General features: G+C 42.6%; 2 protein-coding genes and 1 long non-coding RNA gene across 3 annotated transcripts in view; 2 read left to right on the forward strand and 1 right to left on the reverse strand.

Annotated features, from left to right (window-relative positions):
- RPRD1A (regulation of nuclear pre-mRNA domain containing 1A) overlaps nucleotides 1-13238 on the forward strand; it is a 39033-nt gene extending 25795 nt beyond the window's left edge. Inside the window, exons 7-8 of the mRNA XM_083709819.1 lie at nucleotides 8942-9930; nucleotides 10192-13238. Of these exons, the coding sequence (XP_083565945.1) occupies nucleotides 8942-9091 (150 nt within the window). The 3' untranslated portion in view covers nucleotides 9092-9930; nucleotides 10192-13238. The remainder of the gene's footprint in view (nucleotides 1-8941; nucleotides 9931-10191) is intronic.
- Nucleotides 1-23699, reverse strand: part of COBL (cordon-bleu WH2 repeat protein) — a 1088462-nt gene that overhangs the window by 267985 nt on the left and 796778 nt on the right. The gene's annotated exons all lie outside the window — the stretch shown is intronic.
- Nucleotides 19442-21920, forward strand: LOC310830345. Its single transcript, XR_014557607.1, has 3 exons — nucleotides 19442-19838; nucleotides 20543-20752; nucleotides 21839-21920. It is a non-coding gene; the product is annotated as an uncharacterized lncRNA (long non-coding RNA).

The following is a 23699-nucleotide window of genomic DNA, read 5'->3' on the forward strand; positions in this document are numbered from 1 at the left end:
GACCAGGCACCCCGCAGCATAACTGCTATGGAGCTGAGCTACAGTCTCCCAATGCTATTTTCTGGAAAATGGCCCTGCAAGTAGAAATGGAACCACCACAAATCAGCAAGGTCACTCTCTTCAACCCTCCCAATAAAGGACTTCCATCAGGACAACCAGAGCTGATCTGGTTCCCAACCTGGAATGAATCCAGATAATTGGTTCCATCCAAAAGCATTAAGAGGTACCACCCTCTAGAGCAGCGGCTCTCTACCTGTGGGTCCCCAGATGTCGTTGGACTACAACTCCCATCATCCCTGAGCTCTGGCCTTGCTAGCTAGGGGTGATGGGAGTTGTAGTTCAACATCTGGGGACCCACATGTTGAGAAAGGCTGCTCTAGAGCACTTACCCTTAAAAAGGAATTCTTGCAAGCAGGCGATGATTGTCAAACACTTGATCTACTTGGGTTTCTTGGGGAGCAGGCAAACTAGCCTCCATGAGGACCTCAGGCACCCTCCCCTCTTGCACAGATGTATTCACCACACATTGGAATCACCTAGTTAATCCCTTCTGGCTGGATCTAAACAGGACAAAGGCTGAGAGGATGTGTAGAACATCTAGCATCTTATGCACAGCCATTGTTCGTTTGCTATGTTTATGTCCCACCCATTCTCCAAGGAGCTCAAGAAGATGTACATGGTTCTCCCTCTCCCTGTTTTATTCTCATAGTGACCTGTGAGGTAGGTTAGGCTGAGAGACAGTGATTGTCCCAAAGTCACCCAGTGAGTTTCATAGCTAAATGGAGATTCGATCTTGGGTCTCCTGGGTACAGTATTCTAAGTACTACACCACATTGGCGCACACTGTTGTTCTTTGTGACCTATTAGTGATTATACAAGTTAACCAAACCATCAGTTAATCATTGTACACAAAGGTCCTGATACAGCTCTAGCCGTGCATAAAAACGTATCGATTTGCAACTAGTTTCCCCAGAACGTATATGAGGATGTGCATTAAAATGCTCAACACATGGAATGATGCGTTGTGGAAGGACACTGGGTGAACATTTGGATCAACATCCAGTTTTCACCTGTGATTTTTGACCAAATGAGTGAAAAGTTGATGAAAGCAAAAACTGGAAGGTACTATGTTACGTCATAGAATAGTTTCTCTCCCTGCTGTTATCTCTGCAGTTTGAATTTGTTTACTCTTCTTCACTCGCAGCTCTAGCTTTGGGGCAATGACAGCTCCTGAAGCCACAGCTATGGAGGAGTGTGAGTTTACATACAGCACTAAACTACGGTCAAAGTTCTCTAGTGTTTAAAAAACCAACTATGAATGTGGTTAATGAGCAACCTTTAATTACAGTTATTAAACCATAGTTAAATTGCTGGGCTGAGTTTGCACATAGCACTAAGCTATGGTTTTAATAAACCATGGATTAGCATTATGTGTGAACCATGCCACTTTGCGGGGCTGCCTTTCAACTGTTCAGAAGTTTCAACTGGGACTAAAATGTAGCTGTAAGTTTCAAACAGAACCTTCTGTAGGAACAGATAAAACGAAACATCAACTTTACTGGCTTCATGTTTGCTTCTGGAACCAATTCAAAGTGCTGATATTATTCTTTAATGCTCTATATGACATGGACTAGGATATTTAAAGGACCCCTTCCACACGTACACAGTTGCTCTTTCTTTGGTCTGCAGATACACATGCTACTGATCATGCCTTTAGAGACTAACTGGGTGGGTACTGAGGACTGACCTTTTCTATTGTCACAGCCAGATTATTGAACTCTCCTTCAGGCTGTCCACCTGACACCCCCCCCCCATGTCCACCTCTTTTTTCCTCTGGTTTAGTTTGTAACTTCTCTGCTGATATAAATTCTGCTAGGATTACAATTATTTTGTACTGTATTTCTTTGCTTTATATGAATTTTTGTATTCAGAGAAAAGTGGGCTTATGAATACCAATTGTTGGGCATTGTGAGTAGAAGAGTAGTAGTATGCTCCTGTCTTGCTTGTGGGCTTTCCATACTCATTGTTAGCTCCTGGAAGAACTAGATAGGCCTTCTGATCCAGCAGGGTTCTTCTTAATTTTTTTTAATAGAAATTTATGCTCATTAGATTAGGATAGCGCCTAAACACATTCTACTTAAGGTAAATATTGGAGAGCAAAAAATTGCTGGGTTGGACCAGTACAGTGAAAACGGGACATTTGTTCCTATACAGTCATACCTCGGGTTAAATTTGCTTCAGGTTGAGCATTTTCAAGTTACGGTCTGTGACGACCTGGAAGTAACGGAGTGCGTTACTTCCGGGTTTTGCCACATGCGCAGACGCTCAAAATGATGTCACACGCATGCGTGGAAGCAGCAAAACGCAACGCGCAGACGCATCTTACGTTCTACTCAGGATGCAAACAGGGCTCCGGAACGGATCCCGTTCGCATCCCGAAGTACCACTGTACAGTGATCAAAATTTATTCTAAGCATTATAAACTGTGAAATACCAATGTGATCTTCCAGCCACAGATGTGGGGACATAAATGGAGTGAGAGAATATACTAATGATTTTTTTTCAATGGCAAGTAGCATGGCTTTATTTGGAAGCCTAGTTAAATAGTTGCCTAGTTGTAAGCCAAGTATTGTCTAAAGGGCTTCTCAACTGAGACACCATCCAACAAAGCAGAAAGACAGTTGGGTTATTGCAGAGTTTGTATAAATAAAAAGATGCAGCACATAGTGTGCAGTCTATAACCCAGCTCCCGCAGAGACGATTCCTTGTTACAGTGGTACCTCGCAAGACGAAAAGAATCCGTTCCGCGATTCTCTTCGTCTAGCGGTTTTTTCGTCTTGCGAAGCAAGCCCATTGACAGCTTAGCGGATTAGCGCTATTAGCGGCTTAGCAGCTTTTAGCGATCAGCTGTTAAGCGGCTTAGCAGCGGAACAGCTGATAAGCGGCTTAGCAGCTTAGGAAAGGGGGGGGAGCGGAAAAAAACCGCGGGAACTCGCAAGATTTTTTCGTCTTGCGAAGCAACCCCATAGAGAAATTCGTTTAGCGAAGCGCCTCCAAAATGGAAAACCCTTTCGTCTAGCGGGTTTTCCGTCTTGCGAGGCGTTCGTCTTGCGGGGCACCACTGTATATAAAATTGTCCTGGAGGAAATAGCTTACAGACTGAAATGTAATATGAGACTAATTCATAAGGCATTAAGTTGGATTCTGATTACTTTTGCATTCCTCTTGTTAGTATATATTTTGCAGAACAACCATAAACATAACACTGTCCATCATAAAGTCCTTCCAGATCATCCCAACCTGTGCAGATTGTGGACACCGTTGAAATAATTATAAGCTTAATGCAGTATATTTTCTTTAAAAAATGATTTGAATAAAATGTCATATTTAGGGGAGAGGCCATAGCTCTGTGGAAAAGTACATGCTTTGTATGGAGAAGGACGGTGGGGTTCTCACCATTTCCAGTTAAAAGGTTCTTGTGTCACAAGACTGGGAAAGACCTCTGCTTGAAGCCATGGAGAGCTGCCGTAGACATCATTGCATCAGTTGTTTCAGTCAATATAAGGCAGTGTCCTATACCCATGTCAGTTTCCAAAATAGACAAAATCAGTACTGACCACTTATATCCTCTTTCTTTAAAAAGAAAAGAACATTGGAGCAGCTTAGGTGGAGATCCAAGTGGTATCCAGTCCAGGCACTGAGTAGGCCCATGCCTGCTTCACTTCAGTAATGCTTCAGCATGACATAGTCCCAAATTACAAAATAAATTCCAGATTGCTAATTTGGAATTCCACATAGTAAATCTGCTTTTGAATTTACTTGGAGCTGTCACTCCTGCTTACTTTGCTCAACAGCCCTACCTACCAGTCTACCCTTTGCCACCTTCCTTCTCCCAAAACCTCTCCTTCCTTTACACCTGACTAATCCCTGCTGTCTTACACCTCACCCACCCACTTGCCTAGCCCCTCACAGTTCACCCAAACCATCCACACTTACCTGGGCCACCTACCACCCACTCTGCTCACTTGCTCACCTGCCTATTGTTCTGCAGTTGCCATGGCTGCCTATTGGCTATGAACTATAGCATGACAGCCTTACAATTTTATTATATAGTAAGAAAATTATGACATTTGCTGTGCTACTTATTCTACTTAAACCTATTTATTTCACTAATTTTCAAAATATAAGCATAAAAAGATGTTGGAAGGTGAAGGGCCTAAGAGCATTCATGCCCCTTTAAAAGTTGCACAGAAGTGAGGATGTGCTGGCAGAGGCAAGGACAAGTGACACGTATATTCAGGCCTGCATCAGGCACCACATACATATAAATCTGCTATGAAGGATGCAAAGAAAATCCATGCCCAAAAGCTATACCTTGTTATTTCAAGGTCTGTGCCAGAGATAGCCAGTGTGGTGCCATTCATATATTTGTGGATGGCAGCTCCCATCAGCCTCAGCCCGAATTGTCAATGCTGGAGAATCTTTATCAGATCTTGAATTGTGCCATTGGGGAATACGACAGATTCATTTCCAGGAGAGGAAATTGCAGATTGTCTTTCTGTCAGCTCTCCACTAACACAAGATGGTGATTTATAGTAGCCAGACATTGGCTAGTAAATCACTCTGGAAATAAGAGTGTTCAAGGGAACAACCTCAAATGCTCTGATCAAAGCTGTTTTCTGCTTTCTGCGCCTAGAAACTGAGTTGTTAATAACATCAAAAGTATCCAGTATGGCACAGGTACTTTTGGATCTCCCATTGACTGTTGGTATTGTTTGACAGTTGATGGCTGAACAATTTAAAATGATCAGATCAACATTAGATGAAAGCAGAGGGGGACAAAAAAATGAATCACAGAGATAAGAAATGAAAAATTGATAATTTGCTTGGAAAGTTGATAATTTGCTTGGAAAAACTTTTTAACGATGTAAGTGGGAGCGGGAGACGTGAGGGAGTCCAAAGAAGTGATGAAACCATGTTTTGATATAAGCAATGTTGTTTATTATTTGGGTATTTGTATCAAAAAACTTTAATAAATATTTATTTTTTTTTAAAAAAGGAAATGAAAAATGGAACGAGCTTACCTAGAGATTTCAGACTAGATTGATGAAAAGCTGACAGGACTGGATGATGAATTAGCAATTTGGAGAAAGCAGATGGTGAAATGAAAATGCCTCTTATACATGGGTTTGGAGAAGAAGAGAAAAATAAAATCATAAATGGAGAGATGGAGTATCACCTAGATTTGGTATTGATGGAGTTGAGAGGAAAAAAGCTTTGAGAAAGCTTCAGTCCTGTCTTCTGTCCAGTTCTGGAAGAAAGAAAGTATTCTGTATACTATTTGGAGCAAATTCAGAGAATGATCTATAAATTTATGCTACTATCTCTGGAAAAGACTGGAAGAAACAGAAATGTAAAGCCCTGGAGGGGCAGATCAGGATAAATGCAGTAGGAAATGGAAACACAAGAGATGAAATTTGAATATACAGAACTGGGCATGAATTAAAGAATATATAACAAGAAAAGAATGATGGAATATGATCCCAATATGTGATCACAGTGGAGAGATTTTAATATGGGCATGGAAGGAAGAATTTACTATTAATGAATGTGGAGGCATGGTGGTGAGAATTACGGAGGGAAAGTGGATTTTAAAGAAAAGACATGGTTGATATTTACCTCCACCAATAATACTATTTCAGGAACCCCTCTTGGACTTTTCGTGGGGAAAAGAAAGGAAATGTTTTTGAGAGACCTCAACTGAAAAGAAACATTTAACAGAAAGTAGAGAAGACTGCTGTCACCATCTGCAGTGATCAGCAGTCACTGCAGATGACAGTGACAGCAGCCACAAAATTCTGCTTGGGAGAAAAGCAATGGCAAACCTAGACAGATCTTAAAAAGCAGAGACATCACCTTACCAACAAAGGTCCGTATAGTTAAAGCTATGGTTTCCCCAGTAGTGATGTATGGAAGTGAGAGCTGGACCATAAAGAAGGCTGATCGCCGAAGAATTGATGCTTTTGAATTATGGTGCTGGAGGAGACTCTTGAGAATCCCATGGACTGTAAGAAGATCAAACCTATCCGTTCTGAGGGAAATCAGCCCTGAGTGCTCACTGGAAGGACAGATCCTGAAGCTGAGACTCTTTGGCCACCTCATGAGAAGAGAAAACTCCCTGGAAAAGACCCTGATGTTGGGAAAGATTGAGGGCGCAAGGAGAAGGGGACGACAGAGGACAAGATAGTTGGATAGTGTTCTCGAAGCTACCAGCATGAGTTTGACCAAACTGCAGGAGGCAGTGGAAGACAGGAGTGCCTGGCGTGCTCTGGTCCAGGGGGTCTCGAAGAGTCAGACATGACTAAACTACAACAACAAGACTGATTTTATCTTGGACTGAATGTCTTCTCTTTTTTTTATGCAGCTGGCAGATAGAAAATTGGAAGTCCTTTTATTTTTCTTCTCTTTCAACTTGCTTCTTCTTCCTGCCCTTTTCTCCCTCCCTCAGTATCACTTCTTCATTTTCTTCTCTTTTCTTTGGTATCCTTCTGCTCCGGGCCTTCATTAATGTCCAGGGATTGTATAGCCAAGCATGTGGTAGATGGTTAAGGGAAGACCCTGGGTGGGAGGCAGGGAAATGTTGGTCTCCCAGGGTGAGAGGCTGGAAGCAGAAAGAAAAGATCCCAGATGAGAGCTACTACCTTCTGTGGGTGGTAACAACTGATTGGTTCAAAATTGGAAAAGGAGTACGACAAGAATGTATATTGTCTCCCTGCTTGTTTAACTTATATGCAGAATTCATCATGCGAAAGGCTGGGCTGCATGAATCCCAAGCCGGAATTAAGATTGCCGGAAGAAATATCAACAACCTCAGTTGGCAGATGACACAACCTTGATGGCAGAAAGTGAGGAGGAATTTAAGAACCTTTTAATGAGGGTAAATAGGAGAGCTCAAAATATGGTCTGAAGCTCAACATCAAAAAAACGAAGATCATGGCCACTGGTCCCATCACCTCCTGGCAAATAGAAGGGGAAGAAATGGAGGCAGTGAGAGATTTTACTTTCTTGGGCTCCATTATCACTGCAGATGGTGACCGCAGCCACAAAATTAAAAGACGCCTGCTCCTTGGGAGAAAGGCAATGGCAAATCTAGACAGCATCTTAAAAAGCAGAGACATCACCTTGCCGACAAAGTTCCGTATAGTAAAAGCTATGGTTTTCCCAGTAGTGATGTATGGAAGTGAGAGCTGGACCATAAAGAAAGCTGATCGCCGAAGAACTGATGCTTTTGAATTATGGTGCTGGAGGAGACTCTTGAGAGTCCCATGGACTGCAAGAAGATCAAACATCTCCATTCTGAAGGAAATCAGCCCTGAGTGCTCACTGGAAGGACAGATCCTGAAGCTGAGGCTCCAATACTTTGGCCACCTCATGAGAAGAGAAGACTCCCTAGAAAAGACCCTGATGTTGGGAAAGATGGAGGGCACAAGGAGAAGGGGACAACAGAGGACGAGATGGTTGGACAGTGTTGTCGAAGCTACAAACATGAGTCTGACCGAACTGCGGGAGGCAGTGGAAGACAGGAGTGCCTGGCATGCTCTGGTCCATGGGGTCACGAAGAGTCGGACACGACTAAACGACTAAACAACAGCAAGGGTCAATAACTCCCTTTAAGAAATGACTCTGTATTCCGAGTGGGCTCTCCATGCCCTCACCACCGCAAAAAGACTGATACTGATGAATTGGAAAAATAAAAATGCGGCTCCCTTTTACGATTGGATTGAAGACTTATACAAATTCACAACATAAGAACAATTTGCATGTAAATGCAGACTTGCCATGGAAAAATTCAATGAAATTTAGAATCCATTCTTACAAATACTGTAATAGGTCACAATCTGGTGAAGTACAATAACAACCTTGTAAAGTATACAGTTTTGGGTTTTCCCCTTCCCTGCTTTATTTTTCCTTCTACATGGGTTGTGTTTCTCTTTTTCTTTCTCTTTTATTTACGTCTCACAATGTTTAGTGCACATATAATTATGTACTTTTTGAACTTTCAATTAAATAAAAAGAGAGGACTGTATTCGACTTAGTCTAGTTGTATTTTTTTGTAGCGTCTTTTGTTTTTTGGTTTTTTAGATTAGGCTTTTATATCTTATAGTATTATGAAAAACTTTTAAAAAATTCTTATATTTCACCCCTCCCCCAAAAAGAAATAGACAGCTTCACCGATCCCTACTTCTCAAAGATTTGATGTGTATTTTAACCCAATTTCTAAGCTTTTACAAAGCATTTTTATATGCAGATCATTTTTTTAAATTATTAAAAGCCACATAGAGGCAACACTCCCCCTTTTTACAGGTCCTGTACTTTGTCGTTAGCTTTCTTGATGAGCAAAATGTCAGAAAGTGGTATTTTTCTCTCACTTGTGCTATGCAGTTTCACTTGCTTAATTTCTGCATGCTAAAGACACAAGTACAGGGCTAGCAAAGAAACCCATTGCCTCCGTAATTGCTGACTTTTGTATAATGCAGTGGTGGCCAAACCTGGCCCTCCAGCTGTTTTGGGACTACAATTCCCATCATCCCTGACCACTGGTCCTGTTAGCTAGGGATGATGGGAGTTGTAGTCCCAAAACAGCTGGAGGGCCAAGTTTGGCCACCACTGATATAATGCAAGACCAGTCTAGAAAATCATTGTGAGAGCATAAAAATCCACCCTATCCTGGAAAAAAATGTTGCTTTTTTTTGCATGAGGAAAAGACAGTCTGTACCTGAGGACAGAAGATGAACAACTAAGAGAAGCCCTGGAAGGTTTGAGTCTGCACTGGCCGTGAAGTAATTAATAGGGGGAAATTGCGTTTTGAGAACTGTTTGAGAACAAGTAGTGAATGGGATAAGTGTGGAAGGGAGTCTCTAAAGTTCTTCTTGTCTTTCAGGAATACAAGCGCAAGTTAGCCAGAGTCTCTCAGGTACGGAAAGAACTCAAGTCACGGATCCAGACCCTTCCTGACCTTTCACGACTCCCCAATGTCACAGGAAGTCAGGTGCATCTTCCATTTGCAGGAGATGTCTATAATGATGATTGACATTCAGATGTTCCCCTGGAATGAGGAATTGGGCGGGTGGATTGATATTATTTTTGTATATTTGTTGAGAGTAGCACTTCAGTGTTTTAATTTATAAGAAATGTCAAATGTTGCTTTGTTTACTATGTTACTGAAACTGTGGTGAAGCAGGTACTATCTAAGAGGCAGAATCTCTGTGTTATTATGTTTAAAAGAAAGAGTGATTATTACAATTTAACTTTTGTACTCACTTTGATTAGATCCAGGAGAACATTGTTTCTATTTTGCTTTTTCTTATGTGAACTTTATTGGATGTAGGTCTAATAATTTAAACTAATCATATAAGACTCTGCACATAGTAAGTGAAGAAATGCAAAAATAGGTCTTTTGACTCCTGCAATTTAGGTTGAAATGTGACAGTAATTTTTTTTCTTCTCCAAAAAAGTCATTGTCTTAATGTCCTTTTAAAAACTTTTGAATACAAATTATATTAAAAACAGATGTTGAATGACCAAAAATGACCGTAGTTAAGTGAATTAGAATGCTAAATGATTTAGAAGTTTAATAGTAATCACTCCTCCTCTCTGAAGGTTGATTTTTTTATATAGTCAGCAACCATATGTTTGCATTATAATCATTTTCTACATAAATCCAAATAGAAAAACCTCATCTTAGAGGACAAACAGGCCAGTGAGTGTAATCCTCATCTGGAAGGAATTGGAATGGTTATATAGGACTGAATCTATACTTTTTTACAATTAACTGTGCTTAGCGGTAAAAAAAATGTTTAGAAGTTCAATCCTATAGCTGTCTACTCAGAAGTAAATCCCACTGTATTCAGTGGCTTAATCTAGATTACCGTATTTTTCGCTCTATAAGACGCACCAGACCACAAGACGCACCTAGTTTTTGGAGGAGGAAAACAAGAAAACAAATATTCTGAATCTCAGAAGCCAGAACAGCAAGAGGGATCGCTGCGCAGTGAAAGCAGCAATCCCTCTTGCTGTTCTGGCTTCTGGGATAGCTGCGCAGCCTGCATTCGCTCCATAAGACGCACACAAATTTCCCCTTACTTTTTAGGAGGGGAAAAGTGAGTCTTATAGAGCAAAAAATACGGTAAGTGTGCAAATGATTGCAGCACAAGAACATAATTCTGTAGTGTGCTTTATTCATTAGCTGGAGCTCTGAGCATCTTTTCTCTAATGGGGAACTCATCTGATGAAGTCAGCTTGGAAGGTTACTGCCATGTTAATTGCAGAAAAGCTCCAACAAATCACTCCCAAGCCTGGAGTGTTAACATGGGGAAAGTTTATTCCTGACTACTCAGGGTGAGGAAGTTCACACTGATATACGGCCACTGCCTTTCAGCATATTTACCTATTTGCTTGCACATACAGCTCTCCATTTTGTCTATGGGCAGTGGAGTCTAAAAATGGGGTGGTTCTTACCATCTGGGGCCAGTGAGCACATTTGCTGCAGATGCTAGTCACAAAATTGCAGTGCATGGTTTAGGAAATTGGTTGTGGGCATGCCCCCCATCACCAGGAAAAAGACATCTACTATTTGTTTCATTCTTGTTCAATGATGCTCTCAAAAATTACTTTAATACATCAAGGATGTTTTCCAGTTAATTTGACCCGCCTTAAAAAGGTAAAGGGACCCCTGACCATTAGGTCCAGTCGTGACCGACTCTGGGGTTGCGGTGCTCATCTCGCTTTACTGGCCGAGGGAGCCCAGTGTACAGCTTCTGGGTCATGTGGCCAGCAGGACTAAGCTGCTTCTGGCAAACCAGAGCAGTGCACGGAAACGCCGTTTACCTTCCCGCTGGAGCGGTACCTATTTATCTACTTGCACTTTGACGTGCTTTCGAAATGCTAGGCTGGCAGGAGCAGGGACCGAGCAACGGGAGCTCACCCCATCGCGGGGATTCGAACCGCCGACCTTCTGATCAGCAAGTCCTAGGCTCTGTGGTTTAACCCACAGCACCACCCGCGTCCCTATTTGACCCGCCTTACACCACCAAATTAGGTCAAAGTTGCAAAACTTAAAGCCCCAAATTGGACATTATGTATATTTGGCAATTTATTTTACACATTTAATGTTCTTTTCCACTGTCACTTATTTGTTACCAGCGGTCAGCATGGCTGATCATATTCTAGGGTCATTGGCAAACTGAAAAGGCTACCTCATTTATTCACCCTGGGTGGTGAATTCATCCCACCCCTCAAAGACATAGATTTTATGTTGCAATGTCAGATACAGAAGTGATTAGCAGGTATGAGGACTACAATTACAATTTAAATATAGGAAGTGGCCTTAAGTGACACCACCCTGCTACCTGGCAAACATTTAACTCTTAATCGTCACCTCTAAAATTAGAACAGTGAAGTTATTCACATTTCCACCACTGAAAAAATGTTGAATGCTAGTGGCAGATAAAACAAATTATTTCACAGGAAAAATGCTATTTTGAATATAGCTACTTAAATATGTGAAAATATAATACCTCTTTCTGGGAAACTCAAAACAGTTTAATGCAGCTTGCTGCTGCTGCTTCTGTCTTATTGTAGCAGTTTTGGATTATACTTAAAAAGCATTTCATTGTCAGTTTTGAATGCTAAACTGAGGTGCATCCACTTCTGTTACCTATATCATGTGCTGTTTGCAAAGTTTGATCCAGCAGAGGTAAGCACATCTAAGACCGATTCATTTGAACGGAAAAGGAATTATATGCTTAAATTTCAGGCAGAGAAATTAGTGGGGAATAAAATTGCTCAACTTTTGCATCTTGCTGTAATATTTATGGAAGATAACTGCAAACTATAAGGGAGAAAAACACTTTGCTTGTATTTTGAACAGCTTGTGCCTGATAGTTTGAAGTTTTATTGTATTATCATAGTCCTAAAATACTGACAGACACATGTCAGAATGCAGCAAGATGAAAGGTGGTTGGTAATCTCAGTTTATGTTTCATATTTAAAAAATGAGGGGAAGGAGAGGGATTTCATGGAGTTGAAAATTCTCTATGCTGTTAGGACTTTTCATGGTTCAGACACACTGTAATATTTCTGCTTTTTCTAATCCATTCCATTCCAGACATCAGGAGGTTATAATATCCAGATTTAACAAAGCATATAATTATAATTTCTTTTTCTCCAAAGGACACAGGAAAATTCCACTCATACCATGCAGAATTGCATAAGTTTAAAATATAAACCTCAATTTGTTTTGCATCTGCTTTTTTGCATGCAATGTTTAGCCACAGATGAGTGTTACGTATATGAGCCTTTGGCTAATGCACTCCCACCCCTTAATTGGAATAAGCCAATTTGTGACTAGTAATGATGCCTGCTGGTTTCACTAAACCATAGCAAACCGCAGTGCTGTTTTTCTAGAACTTCTGCCTTGTTCTTTTAGAATGGCAATAGTGTCCATCTGAGAGCTGCTGGAGCTGAGCTCCTGTGAGCTCCGGTTGAAGAAAAGCCCTGGGAGACAGTAAATCACAGTTCCATGTTTGAACATAACAAAAAGATACATTTGAAAATGGAAGTGAAAGCTACCAATTTTCCGTTCCCTCCATGAGCATTGCTTTGATGAGGAGGGGAGAGCAATGAGTAAGGCTTTTGCACTTAATTCTAACATACAGTGGTACCTCTGCTTACGTACTTAATTCGTTCCGGAGGTCCGTATTTAACCTAAAACTGTTCTTAACCTGAAGCACCACTTTAACTAATGGGGCCTCCTGCTGCCACCGCGCTGCTGGAGCACAATTTCTGTTCTCATCCTGAATCAAAGTTCTTAACTTGAAGCACCATTTCTGGGTTAGCGGAGTCTGTAACCTGAAGCGTATGTAACCCAAGGTACCACTGTATGGTTTAGTGTTATGCCCCTGAGCCTTGCTGAAACACTTAGTTGTAGAATTCATTTTTCTGCATGTAAATATTTTTGTTGCAAATACGTGCACCCTTCTTTTACCAAAATATAGAAATTAATAAGTTCTTTGGAAAATTTTACTCTACTCTTGGCAGGTAGCTTTCAGGCAAATGTTTACATTTCAGCTTAGTTTTGCCAACTTGTACCTTGTTTTATTAGGAGCCATTGATCCTAGTCACATGCCATGGAAGTACATAAAACACAGCTCACTGTGAATAAATATTGTGCTTGTTTATGCTGCTGAATTACTCCCCCTCTTAGGAGCACCAAAACACTAAACCTAGTTTACTTACTATGACATGTGTACTCAAGACATGTGTGCTCATAGGTTTGTTTCTTCTAAACAAAAAACGACAAGTAAGCCGAGAACAAGCCTTGAGGTCCAGGTTTCAGTAATTTGCTGCCTTACCAAAATTTGAGTTGTTGAAAACACATCCTCAACACAGAATATTTAGGCCAAACATTCATTACACTGAGCACACACCCAGAATTAGAAACAAATCATGTTTATATTTGCAACCCCTTACTACAGTGGTACCTCGGGTTACATACACTTCAGGTTACATTCACTTCAGGTTACAGACTCCGCTAACCCAGAAATAGTGCTTCAGGTTAAGAGGTACCACTGTACTGTGTCCAATATAATTTACTTAAAATGAACAGGAATCACCACTAAATCAAATACTGCTGGTACAAGCATTTCCACTTTTAAAACTTGGTTAATATTTTCATTATACAGTTGTACTTTGGGTTAAGTACTTAATTCATTCCAGAGGTCCGTTCTTAACCTGAAACTGGTCTTAACCTGAAGCACCACTTTACCTAATGGTGCTGCTGCCGCGCCGCCGGAGCACAATTTCTGTTCTCATCCTGAAGCAAAGTTCTTAACCTGAAGCACTATTTATGGGTTAGCGGAGTCTGTAAACTGAAGCATATGTAACCTGAAGCGTATGTAACCTGAGGTACCACTGTATTACAACTTCACACACCTCACTGTTTTCCTTTGTGTGTTGTGGGGAACTCATTTATAAATAAGCACTTGCTGAAACAAATTTTCCCACCTATTTGGAAGTCAGTAATTACAAATGGAACCCTGCAACTAAATGTTACCATGTTGAAAATTCAGGCTTTCAGGTACTCCATTCCACCTTATTCCATCCACCAGCCCCAGTCCCCTCCTACTGCCTTCAACAGTCAGTACAGAGCATGGTAAGTCCTTTCCCCACCCCATTATTTAAGGGATTTTTGAGATAGAATGGACCCACTTGTGCCTGGTCCCACCTACACTGAATTCTTTCATTTTCATTTATCTCTCTGCGGAGCGCTCTCTTCCACCCCTGGGCACATTTAAGAGACCTGTCCAGACAACAGCACACCATTTATCTACGTTTCTCTGTCTTCCATTAAAAACTTCCCTGAACTAAGCCTTCAGATGGTTTGTAAAAGTCAAATAGTAGTTAGTATCTGTTTGACATTTGATGGGAAGGTGTTCCACAGGGTGGGCGCCACTACCAAGAAGGCCCTCTACCTGGGTCCCTGTAGCTTCACATCTCGCAATGAGGGAACCACCAGAAGGCCTTCGGAAGTGGACCTCAGTGTCCGGGCTGAACAATGGGGGTGGAGACGCTCTTTCAGGTATATAGGCCAAGGCCGTTTTGGGTTTTAAAGCACCAACACTTTGAATTGTGCTTGGAAACTTATTGGGAGCTAGTGTAGATTCTTTAGGACTGGTGTTATATGGTCCTGGCGACTGCCATCAGTCACCAGTCTAGCTGCTGTATTCATGATTAGCTGTAGTTTCCAAGTCACCTTCAAAGGTAGCCCCACACACAGCGCATTGCAGGAGTCCAAGCGGGAGATAACCAGAGTATGTACTACCCTGGTGAGACAATGCACAAGCAGGTAGGGTTTCAGCCTGCGTACCAGATGGAGCTGGTAGACAATCGTTCTGGATGCAGAACTAATCTGTGGATAGCTGTGATGCAGAACTAATCTGTGGACAGCCTCTGTGGACAGCTATGATTCCAAAATGACCCCCAAGCTGCGCCCCTGGTCCTTTAGGGCAGACATGGCTAAACTTGGCCCTCCAGCTGTTTTGGGACTACAACTCCCATCATCCCTAGATAACAGGACCAGTGGTCAGGGATGATGGGAATTGTAGTCCCAAAACAGCTGGAGGGCCAAGTTTGGCCACACTGCATTATACGAAAAGTCAGCAATTACGGAGGCAATGGGTTTCTTTGCTAGCCCTGTACTTGTGTCTTTAGCATGCAGAAATTAAGCAAGTGAAACTGCATAGCACAAGTGAGAGAAAAAACAGCTGGAGGGCCAAGTTTGGCCATGCCTGCTTTAGGGGCACAGTTACCCATTCAGGACCAGGGAGTCCCCCACACCTTCCTGCCCCCTGTCTCTCAGAAACAATACTTCTAACTTAATGGAACCATTCCATTCTATTCCTCCTCCAGCCTCTTTGCCAGGGTTTTATTTTATCCTTTCTCAATATTCTGTGTCATGGTTACTACAGGACCGTTTGCAGGGTCTCTCTCCTCCCCCAAGTTTCTTTTCCTGCAATTCCCACTTGTGTGTACCTTAGGATTACTGTGAATCTGCTGGAACTTCTCTCCTGCTGCATTGGTGGTAAGCACAAGAAGACACTCAATGTCCACAACTTAATACTTGTTCTAACGCATGTAACATGGTTGCATTAGTTTGTGTTTAGGCCTCTTGGTTCCTAAAATTAGGATCACAAGTTACTCCTACAAAGTTGAATTCACCCTTATATTTGGAGCAAACCTGCTTTAAAGAAGGACTAAAGCTTTCATCCTTCAGTCACTGATTCCCAGAGCAGAATAAATTACACACATGCTGAAGACCATCTTTTACAGTTGGTGACTGACAAGTGTAGTTCATGACACTGGCCCGCTATACCACTCAATTGAGTCAATCGAAATATGTGTAATAGTAATCCATTACCAATTATCTGAGCTGTTTAAACCGTCACAATAAGTCTGTCTTGGCTATCTTACTAGTTGCAAGTCTAGATCTTTGGACGAGATCTAAAGAGCTGTTTAAACTCATGCAGTGGATTTGCAGTATCCCAGTTAGTTTGATTTCCCCACTTTGAGTAGCTGATCCCTATGCCGTACGAATAAATCTGCTTCCAAGAGTACCCTCAGTTTCAAAAACAGTTTGCTGTGTGGTGGTGGAAGGGGAGTTAGTGCTCTGCAAGAAAGAAACGTCTAAAGGTATTTTTGGCTCACCGAACTGGTTTCACAGTTCTTTGAAGCCTAGCCTGTCTTCATTTTTTGTTCATTATGAACATTATAGTGGACATGTGTTTATGTGAATATTACGAACTATTAGCACTTTTAACTTGTGTGCAACAATTCAGCTGTTATATGTTAAGCATAATTCGTTATTGAACATTGTTGACTGAATTTGTAAATTCCATCTACTAAGAGCACATGTTTTCATATTGAAAATAAAGATTAAACACGCTATTTGTACTGTTTCATTCTGTGCTACAGTCCATGTGATTTCAAGCCCCACCCCCAACATACACTTAAGAGTTTTAAACCCAGACCCTTAATATATTTTGGGTTACTTATTATACTTTTAAAATAAAGTATACGGTGGGTTAACATTTTCAGAATGGTAGGGGAAAAAATATTATGAAAAGGAGGTGGCTTAAAAAGTTTTGCATCTCAAAGAATGCCATGCCCACCAACTTGAAGGAAATGAATTTGCCAAACTCCTCCCCTGGAAGAAGAGGAGTTGGCCTGCTGGACAACTTCACCCAGTGGGTAGCGGTGGTGACAGGCTATTTAAGCTTGCTCTGCTCCACAATCTTCCTTCTTTATTCGGCCCCCACTCTTTTGCAGTATGTGCCTACAGGCTAGTCACCTGTTTTCCAGAGTCTGAGTAGGATTTTTTTGGGAAACCCAAAATTGACTTGGGTCTTCCTTTTTTTTCACTTACTCCATACTGTTGGGTGACGTTTTTTGGAGTGGTGTTCCTTCAATTTGGCTAATTGGCATGTGGGCCGCACAGGTGAGAAGATGTCAGAAATAATGGAACACTTAGAATCATAGAATCATAGAGTTGGAAGAGACCACAAGGGCCATCAAGTCCAACCCCCTGCCAAGCAGGAAACACCATCAGAGCACTCCTGACATATGGTTGTCAAGCCTCTGCTTAAAGACCTCCAAAGAAGGAGACTCCACCACACTCCTTGGCAGCAAATTCCACTGTCGAACAGCTCTTACTGTCAGGAAGTTCTTCCTAATGTTTAGGTGGAATCTTCTTTCTTGTAGTTTGGATCCATTGCTCCGTGTCCGCTTCTCTGGAGCAGCAGAAAACAACCTTTCTCCCTCCTCTATGTGACATCCTTTTATATATTTGAACATGGCTATCATATCACCCCTTAACCTCATCTTCTCCAGGCTAAACATGCCCAGCTCCCTTAGCCGTTCCTCATAAGGCATCGTTTCCAGGCCTTTGACCATTTTGGTTGCCCTCCTCTGGACACGTTCCAGTTTGTCAGTGTCCTTCTTGAACTGTGGTGCCCAGAACTGGACACAGTACTCCAGGTGAGGTCTGACCAGAGCAGAATACAGTGGCACTATTACTTCCCTTGATCTAGATGCTATACTTACCTGAAGCAGTGTTGGGTTGTGGGCATCCCTTAGTCACTGTTGTCAGGCATGGCCTGTGGGTTCAATCTGGGGGTGCACTTTGACCTGACAGACACAATGGGGCCATGGTAACCTGACAGAAACAATGGGGCCATGGTAACCTGACAGACACATGGTGTGCCTGTTGGACTTTCATACCCAAGGTCCATGCAGAAGAGAGGGAGGATCTTGGGAAACCTTGCTGTGTGTATCCAGAATGCAGCTGTTAACCTGCTCAGGTGATGGGGGTAGAAATTACCTTCATCCACTAATGAACACTTGCCTGGACCTAAGTTGATTTGGTTACATTGGTTGAATCCAACTACCGTATTTTCTGCTCTATAAGACTCACTTTTTCCCTCCTAAAAAGTAAGGGGAAATGTGTGTGCATCTTATGGAGCAAATGCAGGCTGTGCAGCGATCCCTCTTGTTGTTCTGGCTTCTGAGATTCAGAATATTTTTTTCTTGTTTTCCTCCTCTTATGGTCTGGTGCATCTTATAGAGCGAAGGTGCGTCTTATGGTCTGGTGCATCTTATAGAGCGAAAAATGTGGTAGTTGATTGGTTTTGCAGATCCTCAAGTTGTAATATTTAAGAAATATAACCTATTTGTCCACATTTGGTTGTCCTGACCGCCTTCCTGGTGTGCTGGCAAATGCCCTGTTTTGTACATTTAGTCAGGAAAGAGGCGCTGAAATAAAAAGCAGAGGAGTCCCAGACTCTCCATGGCTTTCACCAAAAGCCACATGTTTACAAGTGAGCAATTATGTGAGTATTTGGTTTGCATCTATTTACCCACCAGTTTTCTTTTCCTTTGTTTGATATTTTTTGGGACAGACTATTCATAAGGTAAAGGGACCGCTGGCCGTTAAGTCCAGTTGTGGATGACTCTGGGGTTGCGGCGCTCATCTCACTTTATTGGCCGAGGGAGCCGGTGTACAGCTTCTGGGTCATGTAGCCAGCATGACTAAGCCGCTTCTGGCAAACCAGAGCAGCGCACGGAAACGCCATTTACCTTCCCGCCAAATCCCGTTGCGGGGATTCGAACCACCGACCTGATCAGCAAGCCCTCCGCCCCCCCAATGTTTTAACTGTTCTTATTTTTAGCTGTAAGCTGTCTTGACTTCCTGCTAGGGAAAAGGGTGGGGTATAAATAAACCACGTATTATTATTATTATTGAAATAAATAAAAAATAATAAAAAATCCAGTAGCACCTTCTAGACCAGGTATGTCCAAAGTCCGTTTCGGGGGCTTAATTTGACCCACTGGTTGGTTTAATCCGGTCCCTGTGGCAGTTTATTTCCTGGGGTAAATTCCTAAAATCCAATAAAAAGCTCAACAACTTTGGTCGGCCCTCACTTCAACAAATCTGGCCCTCTTTGAAAAAAGTTTCGACCCCCCGTTACAAACCAACTAAATTTGTTCTGGCATAAGCAGAAGTGGGCATGCACACGAAAGATTATACCAGAACAAACTTAGTTGGTCTATAAGGTGCTACTGGACAATTTTTAATCTTTTTTTAAAAAAATATTTCAACTGCGTCAGACCAACACGGCTACCTACCTATTATTATTGTTGTTGTTGTTGTTGTTGTTGTTGTTGTTGTTGTTGTTGTTGTTAGCCATACCAGTAAGTAGCCTGGCTGCAGTATTCTGGACTTGCTGAAGTTTCCAAACCCTTTTCAAAGGCAGCCCCACACAGAGCACATTGCTATTTGCAAGATTTCAGCTCTGTTCAGTCATATGTGGGTGGCGGCGTTATTTTTAAACTTACAAGAATGACTTTGTCTCTAACCCAATAAAAGCTCACTGCAAATGTGTAACCTCACAGCAATGTACTAAAAAAAAATATTGCCATACCTTTCCCTACATAGACAATGTGCCGGAAAATCAAATGCACATGTGATGCCACTATGGAAGATACACCTAGAGGAGGCCAGGATTTCATGCATCGTCCCAGGCAACTGTTGCCAAGGAGACAGGAATGTTGTGCAGGGAGGCGGGTAGCAGCTAACCTGTAGGGAGGCGGGGCAGTTGGGCAGGAAAAGAAGAGATATGAGGTGTCCAACGGGAAGAGAAATAAGTGTTGCTAAGATCCTATGGAGAGTATTCACTGAGAAGAATCTGTGATCAGATGTTGGAATCTGACATTGGTCCAACTAGGTAGTGTTAGATCTGGGAATTAGGGATGGGGGGGTGACTTTAGACGGAAATGTGTCCTCTTCTATTACTATTATTATACCTCACCTTTTCCCTTGACAGGGACTATAGAAGGTGGCCTATAGAAAAACATAACAACAGCTGAAATCATAAGGAAACAACAATTAAAAAACCATTAAACATTGATAGGATTAAAACCACACACACACACACACACACACACACCTATTAAAGGTAAATGTAAAGGGACCCCTGACCATTAGGTCCAGTCGTGGCCGACTCTGGGGTTGTGGCGCTCATCTCGCTTTATTGGCCGAGGGAGCCGGTGTACAGCTTCCGGGCCATGTGGCCAGCATGACTAAGCCACTTCTGGCGAACCAGAGCAGCGCATGGAAACGCCGTTTACCTTCCCGCCAGAGCGGTACCTATTTATCTACTTTCACTTTGATGTGCTTTCGAACTGCTAGGCTGGCAGGAGCAGGGACCGAGCAACGGGAGCTCACCCCGTCATGGGGATTTGAACTACCGACCTTCTGATCAGCAAGCCCTAGGCTCTGTGGTTTAACCCACAGCACCACTTCAAAACCATACATACAAGAAAAACAGCCCAGTGCACAGTGAAGCACACAACTAGATTTCTGTTCTCCTTCCTGCTCTCTTCCCCACCACTCTGTTTTCTGCTTCTATGTCTGTGTTACGTACGTCAGAGCAACAGGCAGCAAAGAATTGTGTTCCAACCCCGATTAGAAGCAGAGGAAATGCTCTCAAACATGTGCCGCTTCACATTTTAATCTCACTTGAACCTTAGCACCTTCCTGACTACAGGAATAAAATAAGAGCTTGCTTCTTCTGCCCTGATACTAAATGCATCGACCTGCAAATAGAAGAAGAATGAGGAGTATATTTTCAAAGTGATGGTAACAGCCACGCAGACATGCCAAGCTATTCATTCAAAACCTCAAACTTGTGGCACTAAGCGTACACCTTGCTGATCCTCTCCTACAGGTGAACAGAACATGGATTTCATATCGAGGGTTTGAACAGCTTACAGTTCACCTACATTCCCTTGTGTGCATTTTCTCCTATTTAGTCTTTGTGCCTTTAAGCTTAACGATTGTAAGTGTTGGGTGAAATATACATTTCACTACGTCTGTTTTGACATTAGTCTTCTTAAGTGTATTTTAAGTAGCTGTAAACATGAATGCTGGAGGTGGGGGCGATGCCAAGGATCATTTGACTGGGCGCATTTGGGAAGAAGGACGAGATAAAAAATTAATAATAATAATTTGGATGGATGTGAACTGTAGGGAAGATACAGGAAAAAAGAAAGGAAAACGTTTTCCTTATATACACCTGCCAAATCCACACCCAGAATATATCACACTTTCTGATTGGTCAAAGCACTTCAGTTTAGTAAATTTGAGGTGGTTTTTTAATTATTATTTTTAAAAGACTTATTTCTTGTTTCATTTTTTCCTCAAAATCAGTGGGATTAGGTGTAACTTGAATCCATTGGTTTGAGTCCTACCATCTGGAGCGGGGGGAAAACAAGCTTGCTCTCTCTTCCATGTGACAGCCCTTCAGATATTTGAAGGTGGCTATCATATCTCCTCTTTTCCAGGCTAAACATAACCAACTCCTTCAACCATTCCTCATAAGGCCTGGTTTCCAGACCCTTGATCATCTTGCTCACCCTCCTCTGCACACATCCCAGCTTGTCAATAACCTTCTTAAACTCTGGTGCCCAGAACTGGACACGGGAATCCAGGTGTGGTCTGATCAAGGCAAAATAGAGTTACTCCCCTTGATCTGGACTCTAGACTTCTGCTGATGCAGCTTAGAATAGCATTCCACTTTTGGCTTAGATCTGTTTCATTATCTGCCAATGTGGAAATACGTGTATTATGGGATTTCTTTATGTAGCACACAACAGATGTTTATATCTCAGCAATTAACATATTTACCAATCCTTATTTACCTTCCTTGCATGTTCCCATTCAAAGTTAATGTGTTTCGAGAGGGGTAGCCCTATTTGCAAAAACTGCAAAGAACATTGAGACACCTTAAAGACAAAGGCTAGTGAAGCTAGGGACACGGGTGGCGCTGTGGGTTAAACCACAGAGCCTAGGGCTTGCCGATCAGAAGGTCGGTGGTTCCAATCCCCGTGACAGGGTGAGCTCCCGTTGCTCGGTCCCTGCTCCTGCCACCCTAGCAGTTCAAAAGCACATCAAAGTGCAAGTAGATAAATAGGTACCGCTCCAGCGGGAAGGTAAACGGCATTTCTGTGAGCTGCTCTGGTTCGCCAGAAGCGGCTTAGTCATGCTGGCCACATGACCCGGAAGCTGTACGCCAGCTCCCTCGGCCAATAAAGCGAGATGAGCGCTGTAACCCCAGAGTCAGTCATGACTGGACCTAATGGTCAGGGGTCCCTTTACCCTTTACCTTAGTGAAGTTCACCACAAAGCCATCTATGCCTGCAAACCTAACCATGCCTACTCAGAAGTTACCTTCATTGGATTCAGTAGAACTTGCCTCCTGGTAAGTGGGGTTAGGATTGCACCAGCTCTCACTAATTTGACTTCACAATTCAGTATATCTGACATCCCCAACCTTCGGCCCTCCAGATGTTTTGGACTACAATTCCCATCATCCCATCAATTTCCACTGGTCCTGTTAGCTAGGGATCATGGGAGTTGTAGGCCAAAACATCTGGAGGGCCGACGGTTGGGGATGCTGCAGTATAACCTTGTCATCCTCTCTCATTTACCTCACAGAGGAATCAATGAGGCACAGTTTTGAAAATAACAATAACAGCAATAATAATTGGAAGCCACTCTGAGCTGCTTCCAACATAATAAAAACAGCAAAACATCAACCATTAAAAACTTCAAAATACAGGGCTGCCTTCAGAAAGTTGTGTAGTTGTTTATGTGTTTGACATCTGATGGGAAGGCATTCCACTGGGTGGGCACCACTACCAAGAAGGCCCTCTGCCTGGGTCCCTGTAGCCTCACATCTCACAATGAGGGAACTGATAGGAGGCCCTCAGAGCTGGACCTGGGTCCAGGCTGGATGATGGAGGTGGAGATGCTCCTTCAGGGCCGAGGTTGTTTAGGGCTTTAAAGGTCAGCACCAACACTGAATTGTGCTCAGAAACATACTGGGATCCAAAGTAGGTCTTTTAGGACTGGTGTTATATGGTCCTGGTGGCCACTCCCAGTCACTAGTCTAGCTGCTGTATTCTTGATTAGTTGTAGTTTCCAAGTCACCTTCAAAGGTAGCCCCACATACAGCGCATTGCAGGAGTCCAAGCGGGAGATAACCAGAGCATGTACCACCCTGACAAGGCAGTTTGCGGGCAAGTAGGGTCTCAGCTGACATGCTAGATGGAGCTGGTAAACAGCTGCCCTGGACACAGAATTGACCTGCACCTCCATGGACAGCTGTGAGTCCAAAATGACTCCCAGGCTGCACACCTGGTCCTTCAGGGGCACAGTTACGCCATTCAGAAGTCCCACACACCTGCCTGCCCCCTTTCCCCCAGAAATAGCACTTCTGTCTTGTTGGGATTCAACCTAAATCCGTTGACCTCCATTCATCCTCAAACTGTCTCCAGACACTCACGCAGGACATTCACCGCCTTCACTGATTCTGATTTAAACAAGAGGTAGAGCTGGGTATCATCTGCATATTGATGGACACCCAGCCCAGCCCTCCTGATAATCTCTCCCTGTGTCTTCATATACATGTTGAAAAGTATGGGGGAGAGGATGGAGCCCTTCTGCACCCCACAAGTGGGTGTCCAAGAGTCCGGACAATCATCCTCCCCAAACTGGAAACAAGTCTCACTGAATTCAGTGGGAT

Source organism: Podarcis gaigeae, assembly GCF_964106915.1.
Source record: "Podarcis gaigeae genome assembly, chromosome: 13".
Classification (NCBI taxonomy): domain Eukaryota; kingdom Metazoa; phylum Chordata; class Lepidosauria; order Squamata; family Lacertidae; genus Podarcis; species Podarcis gaigeae.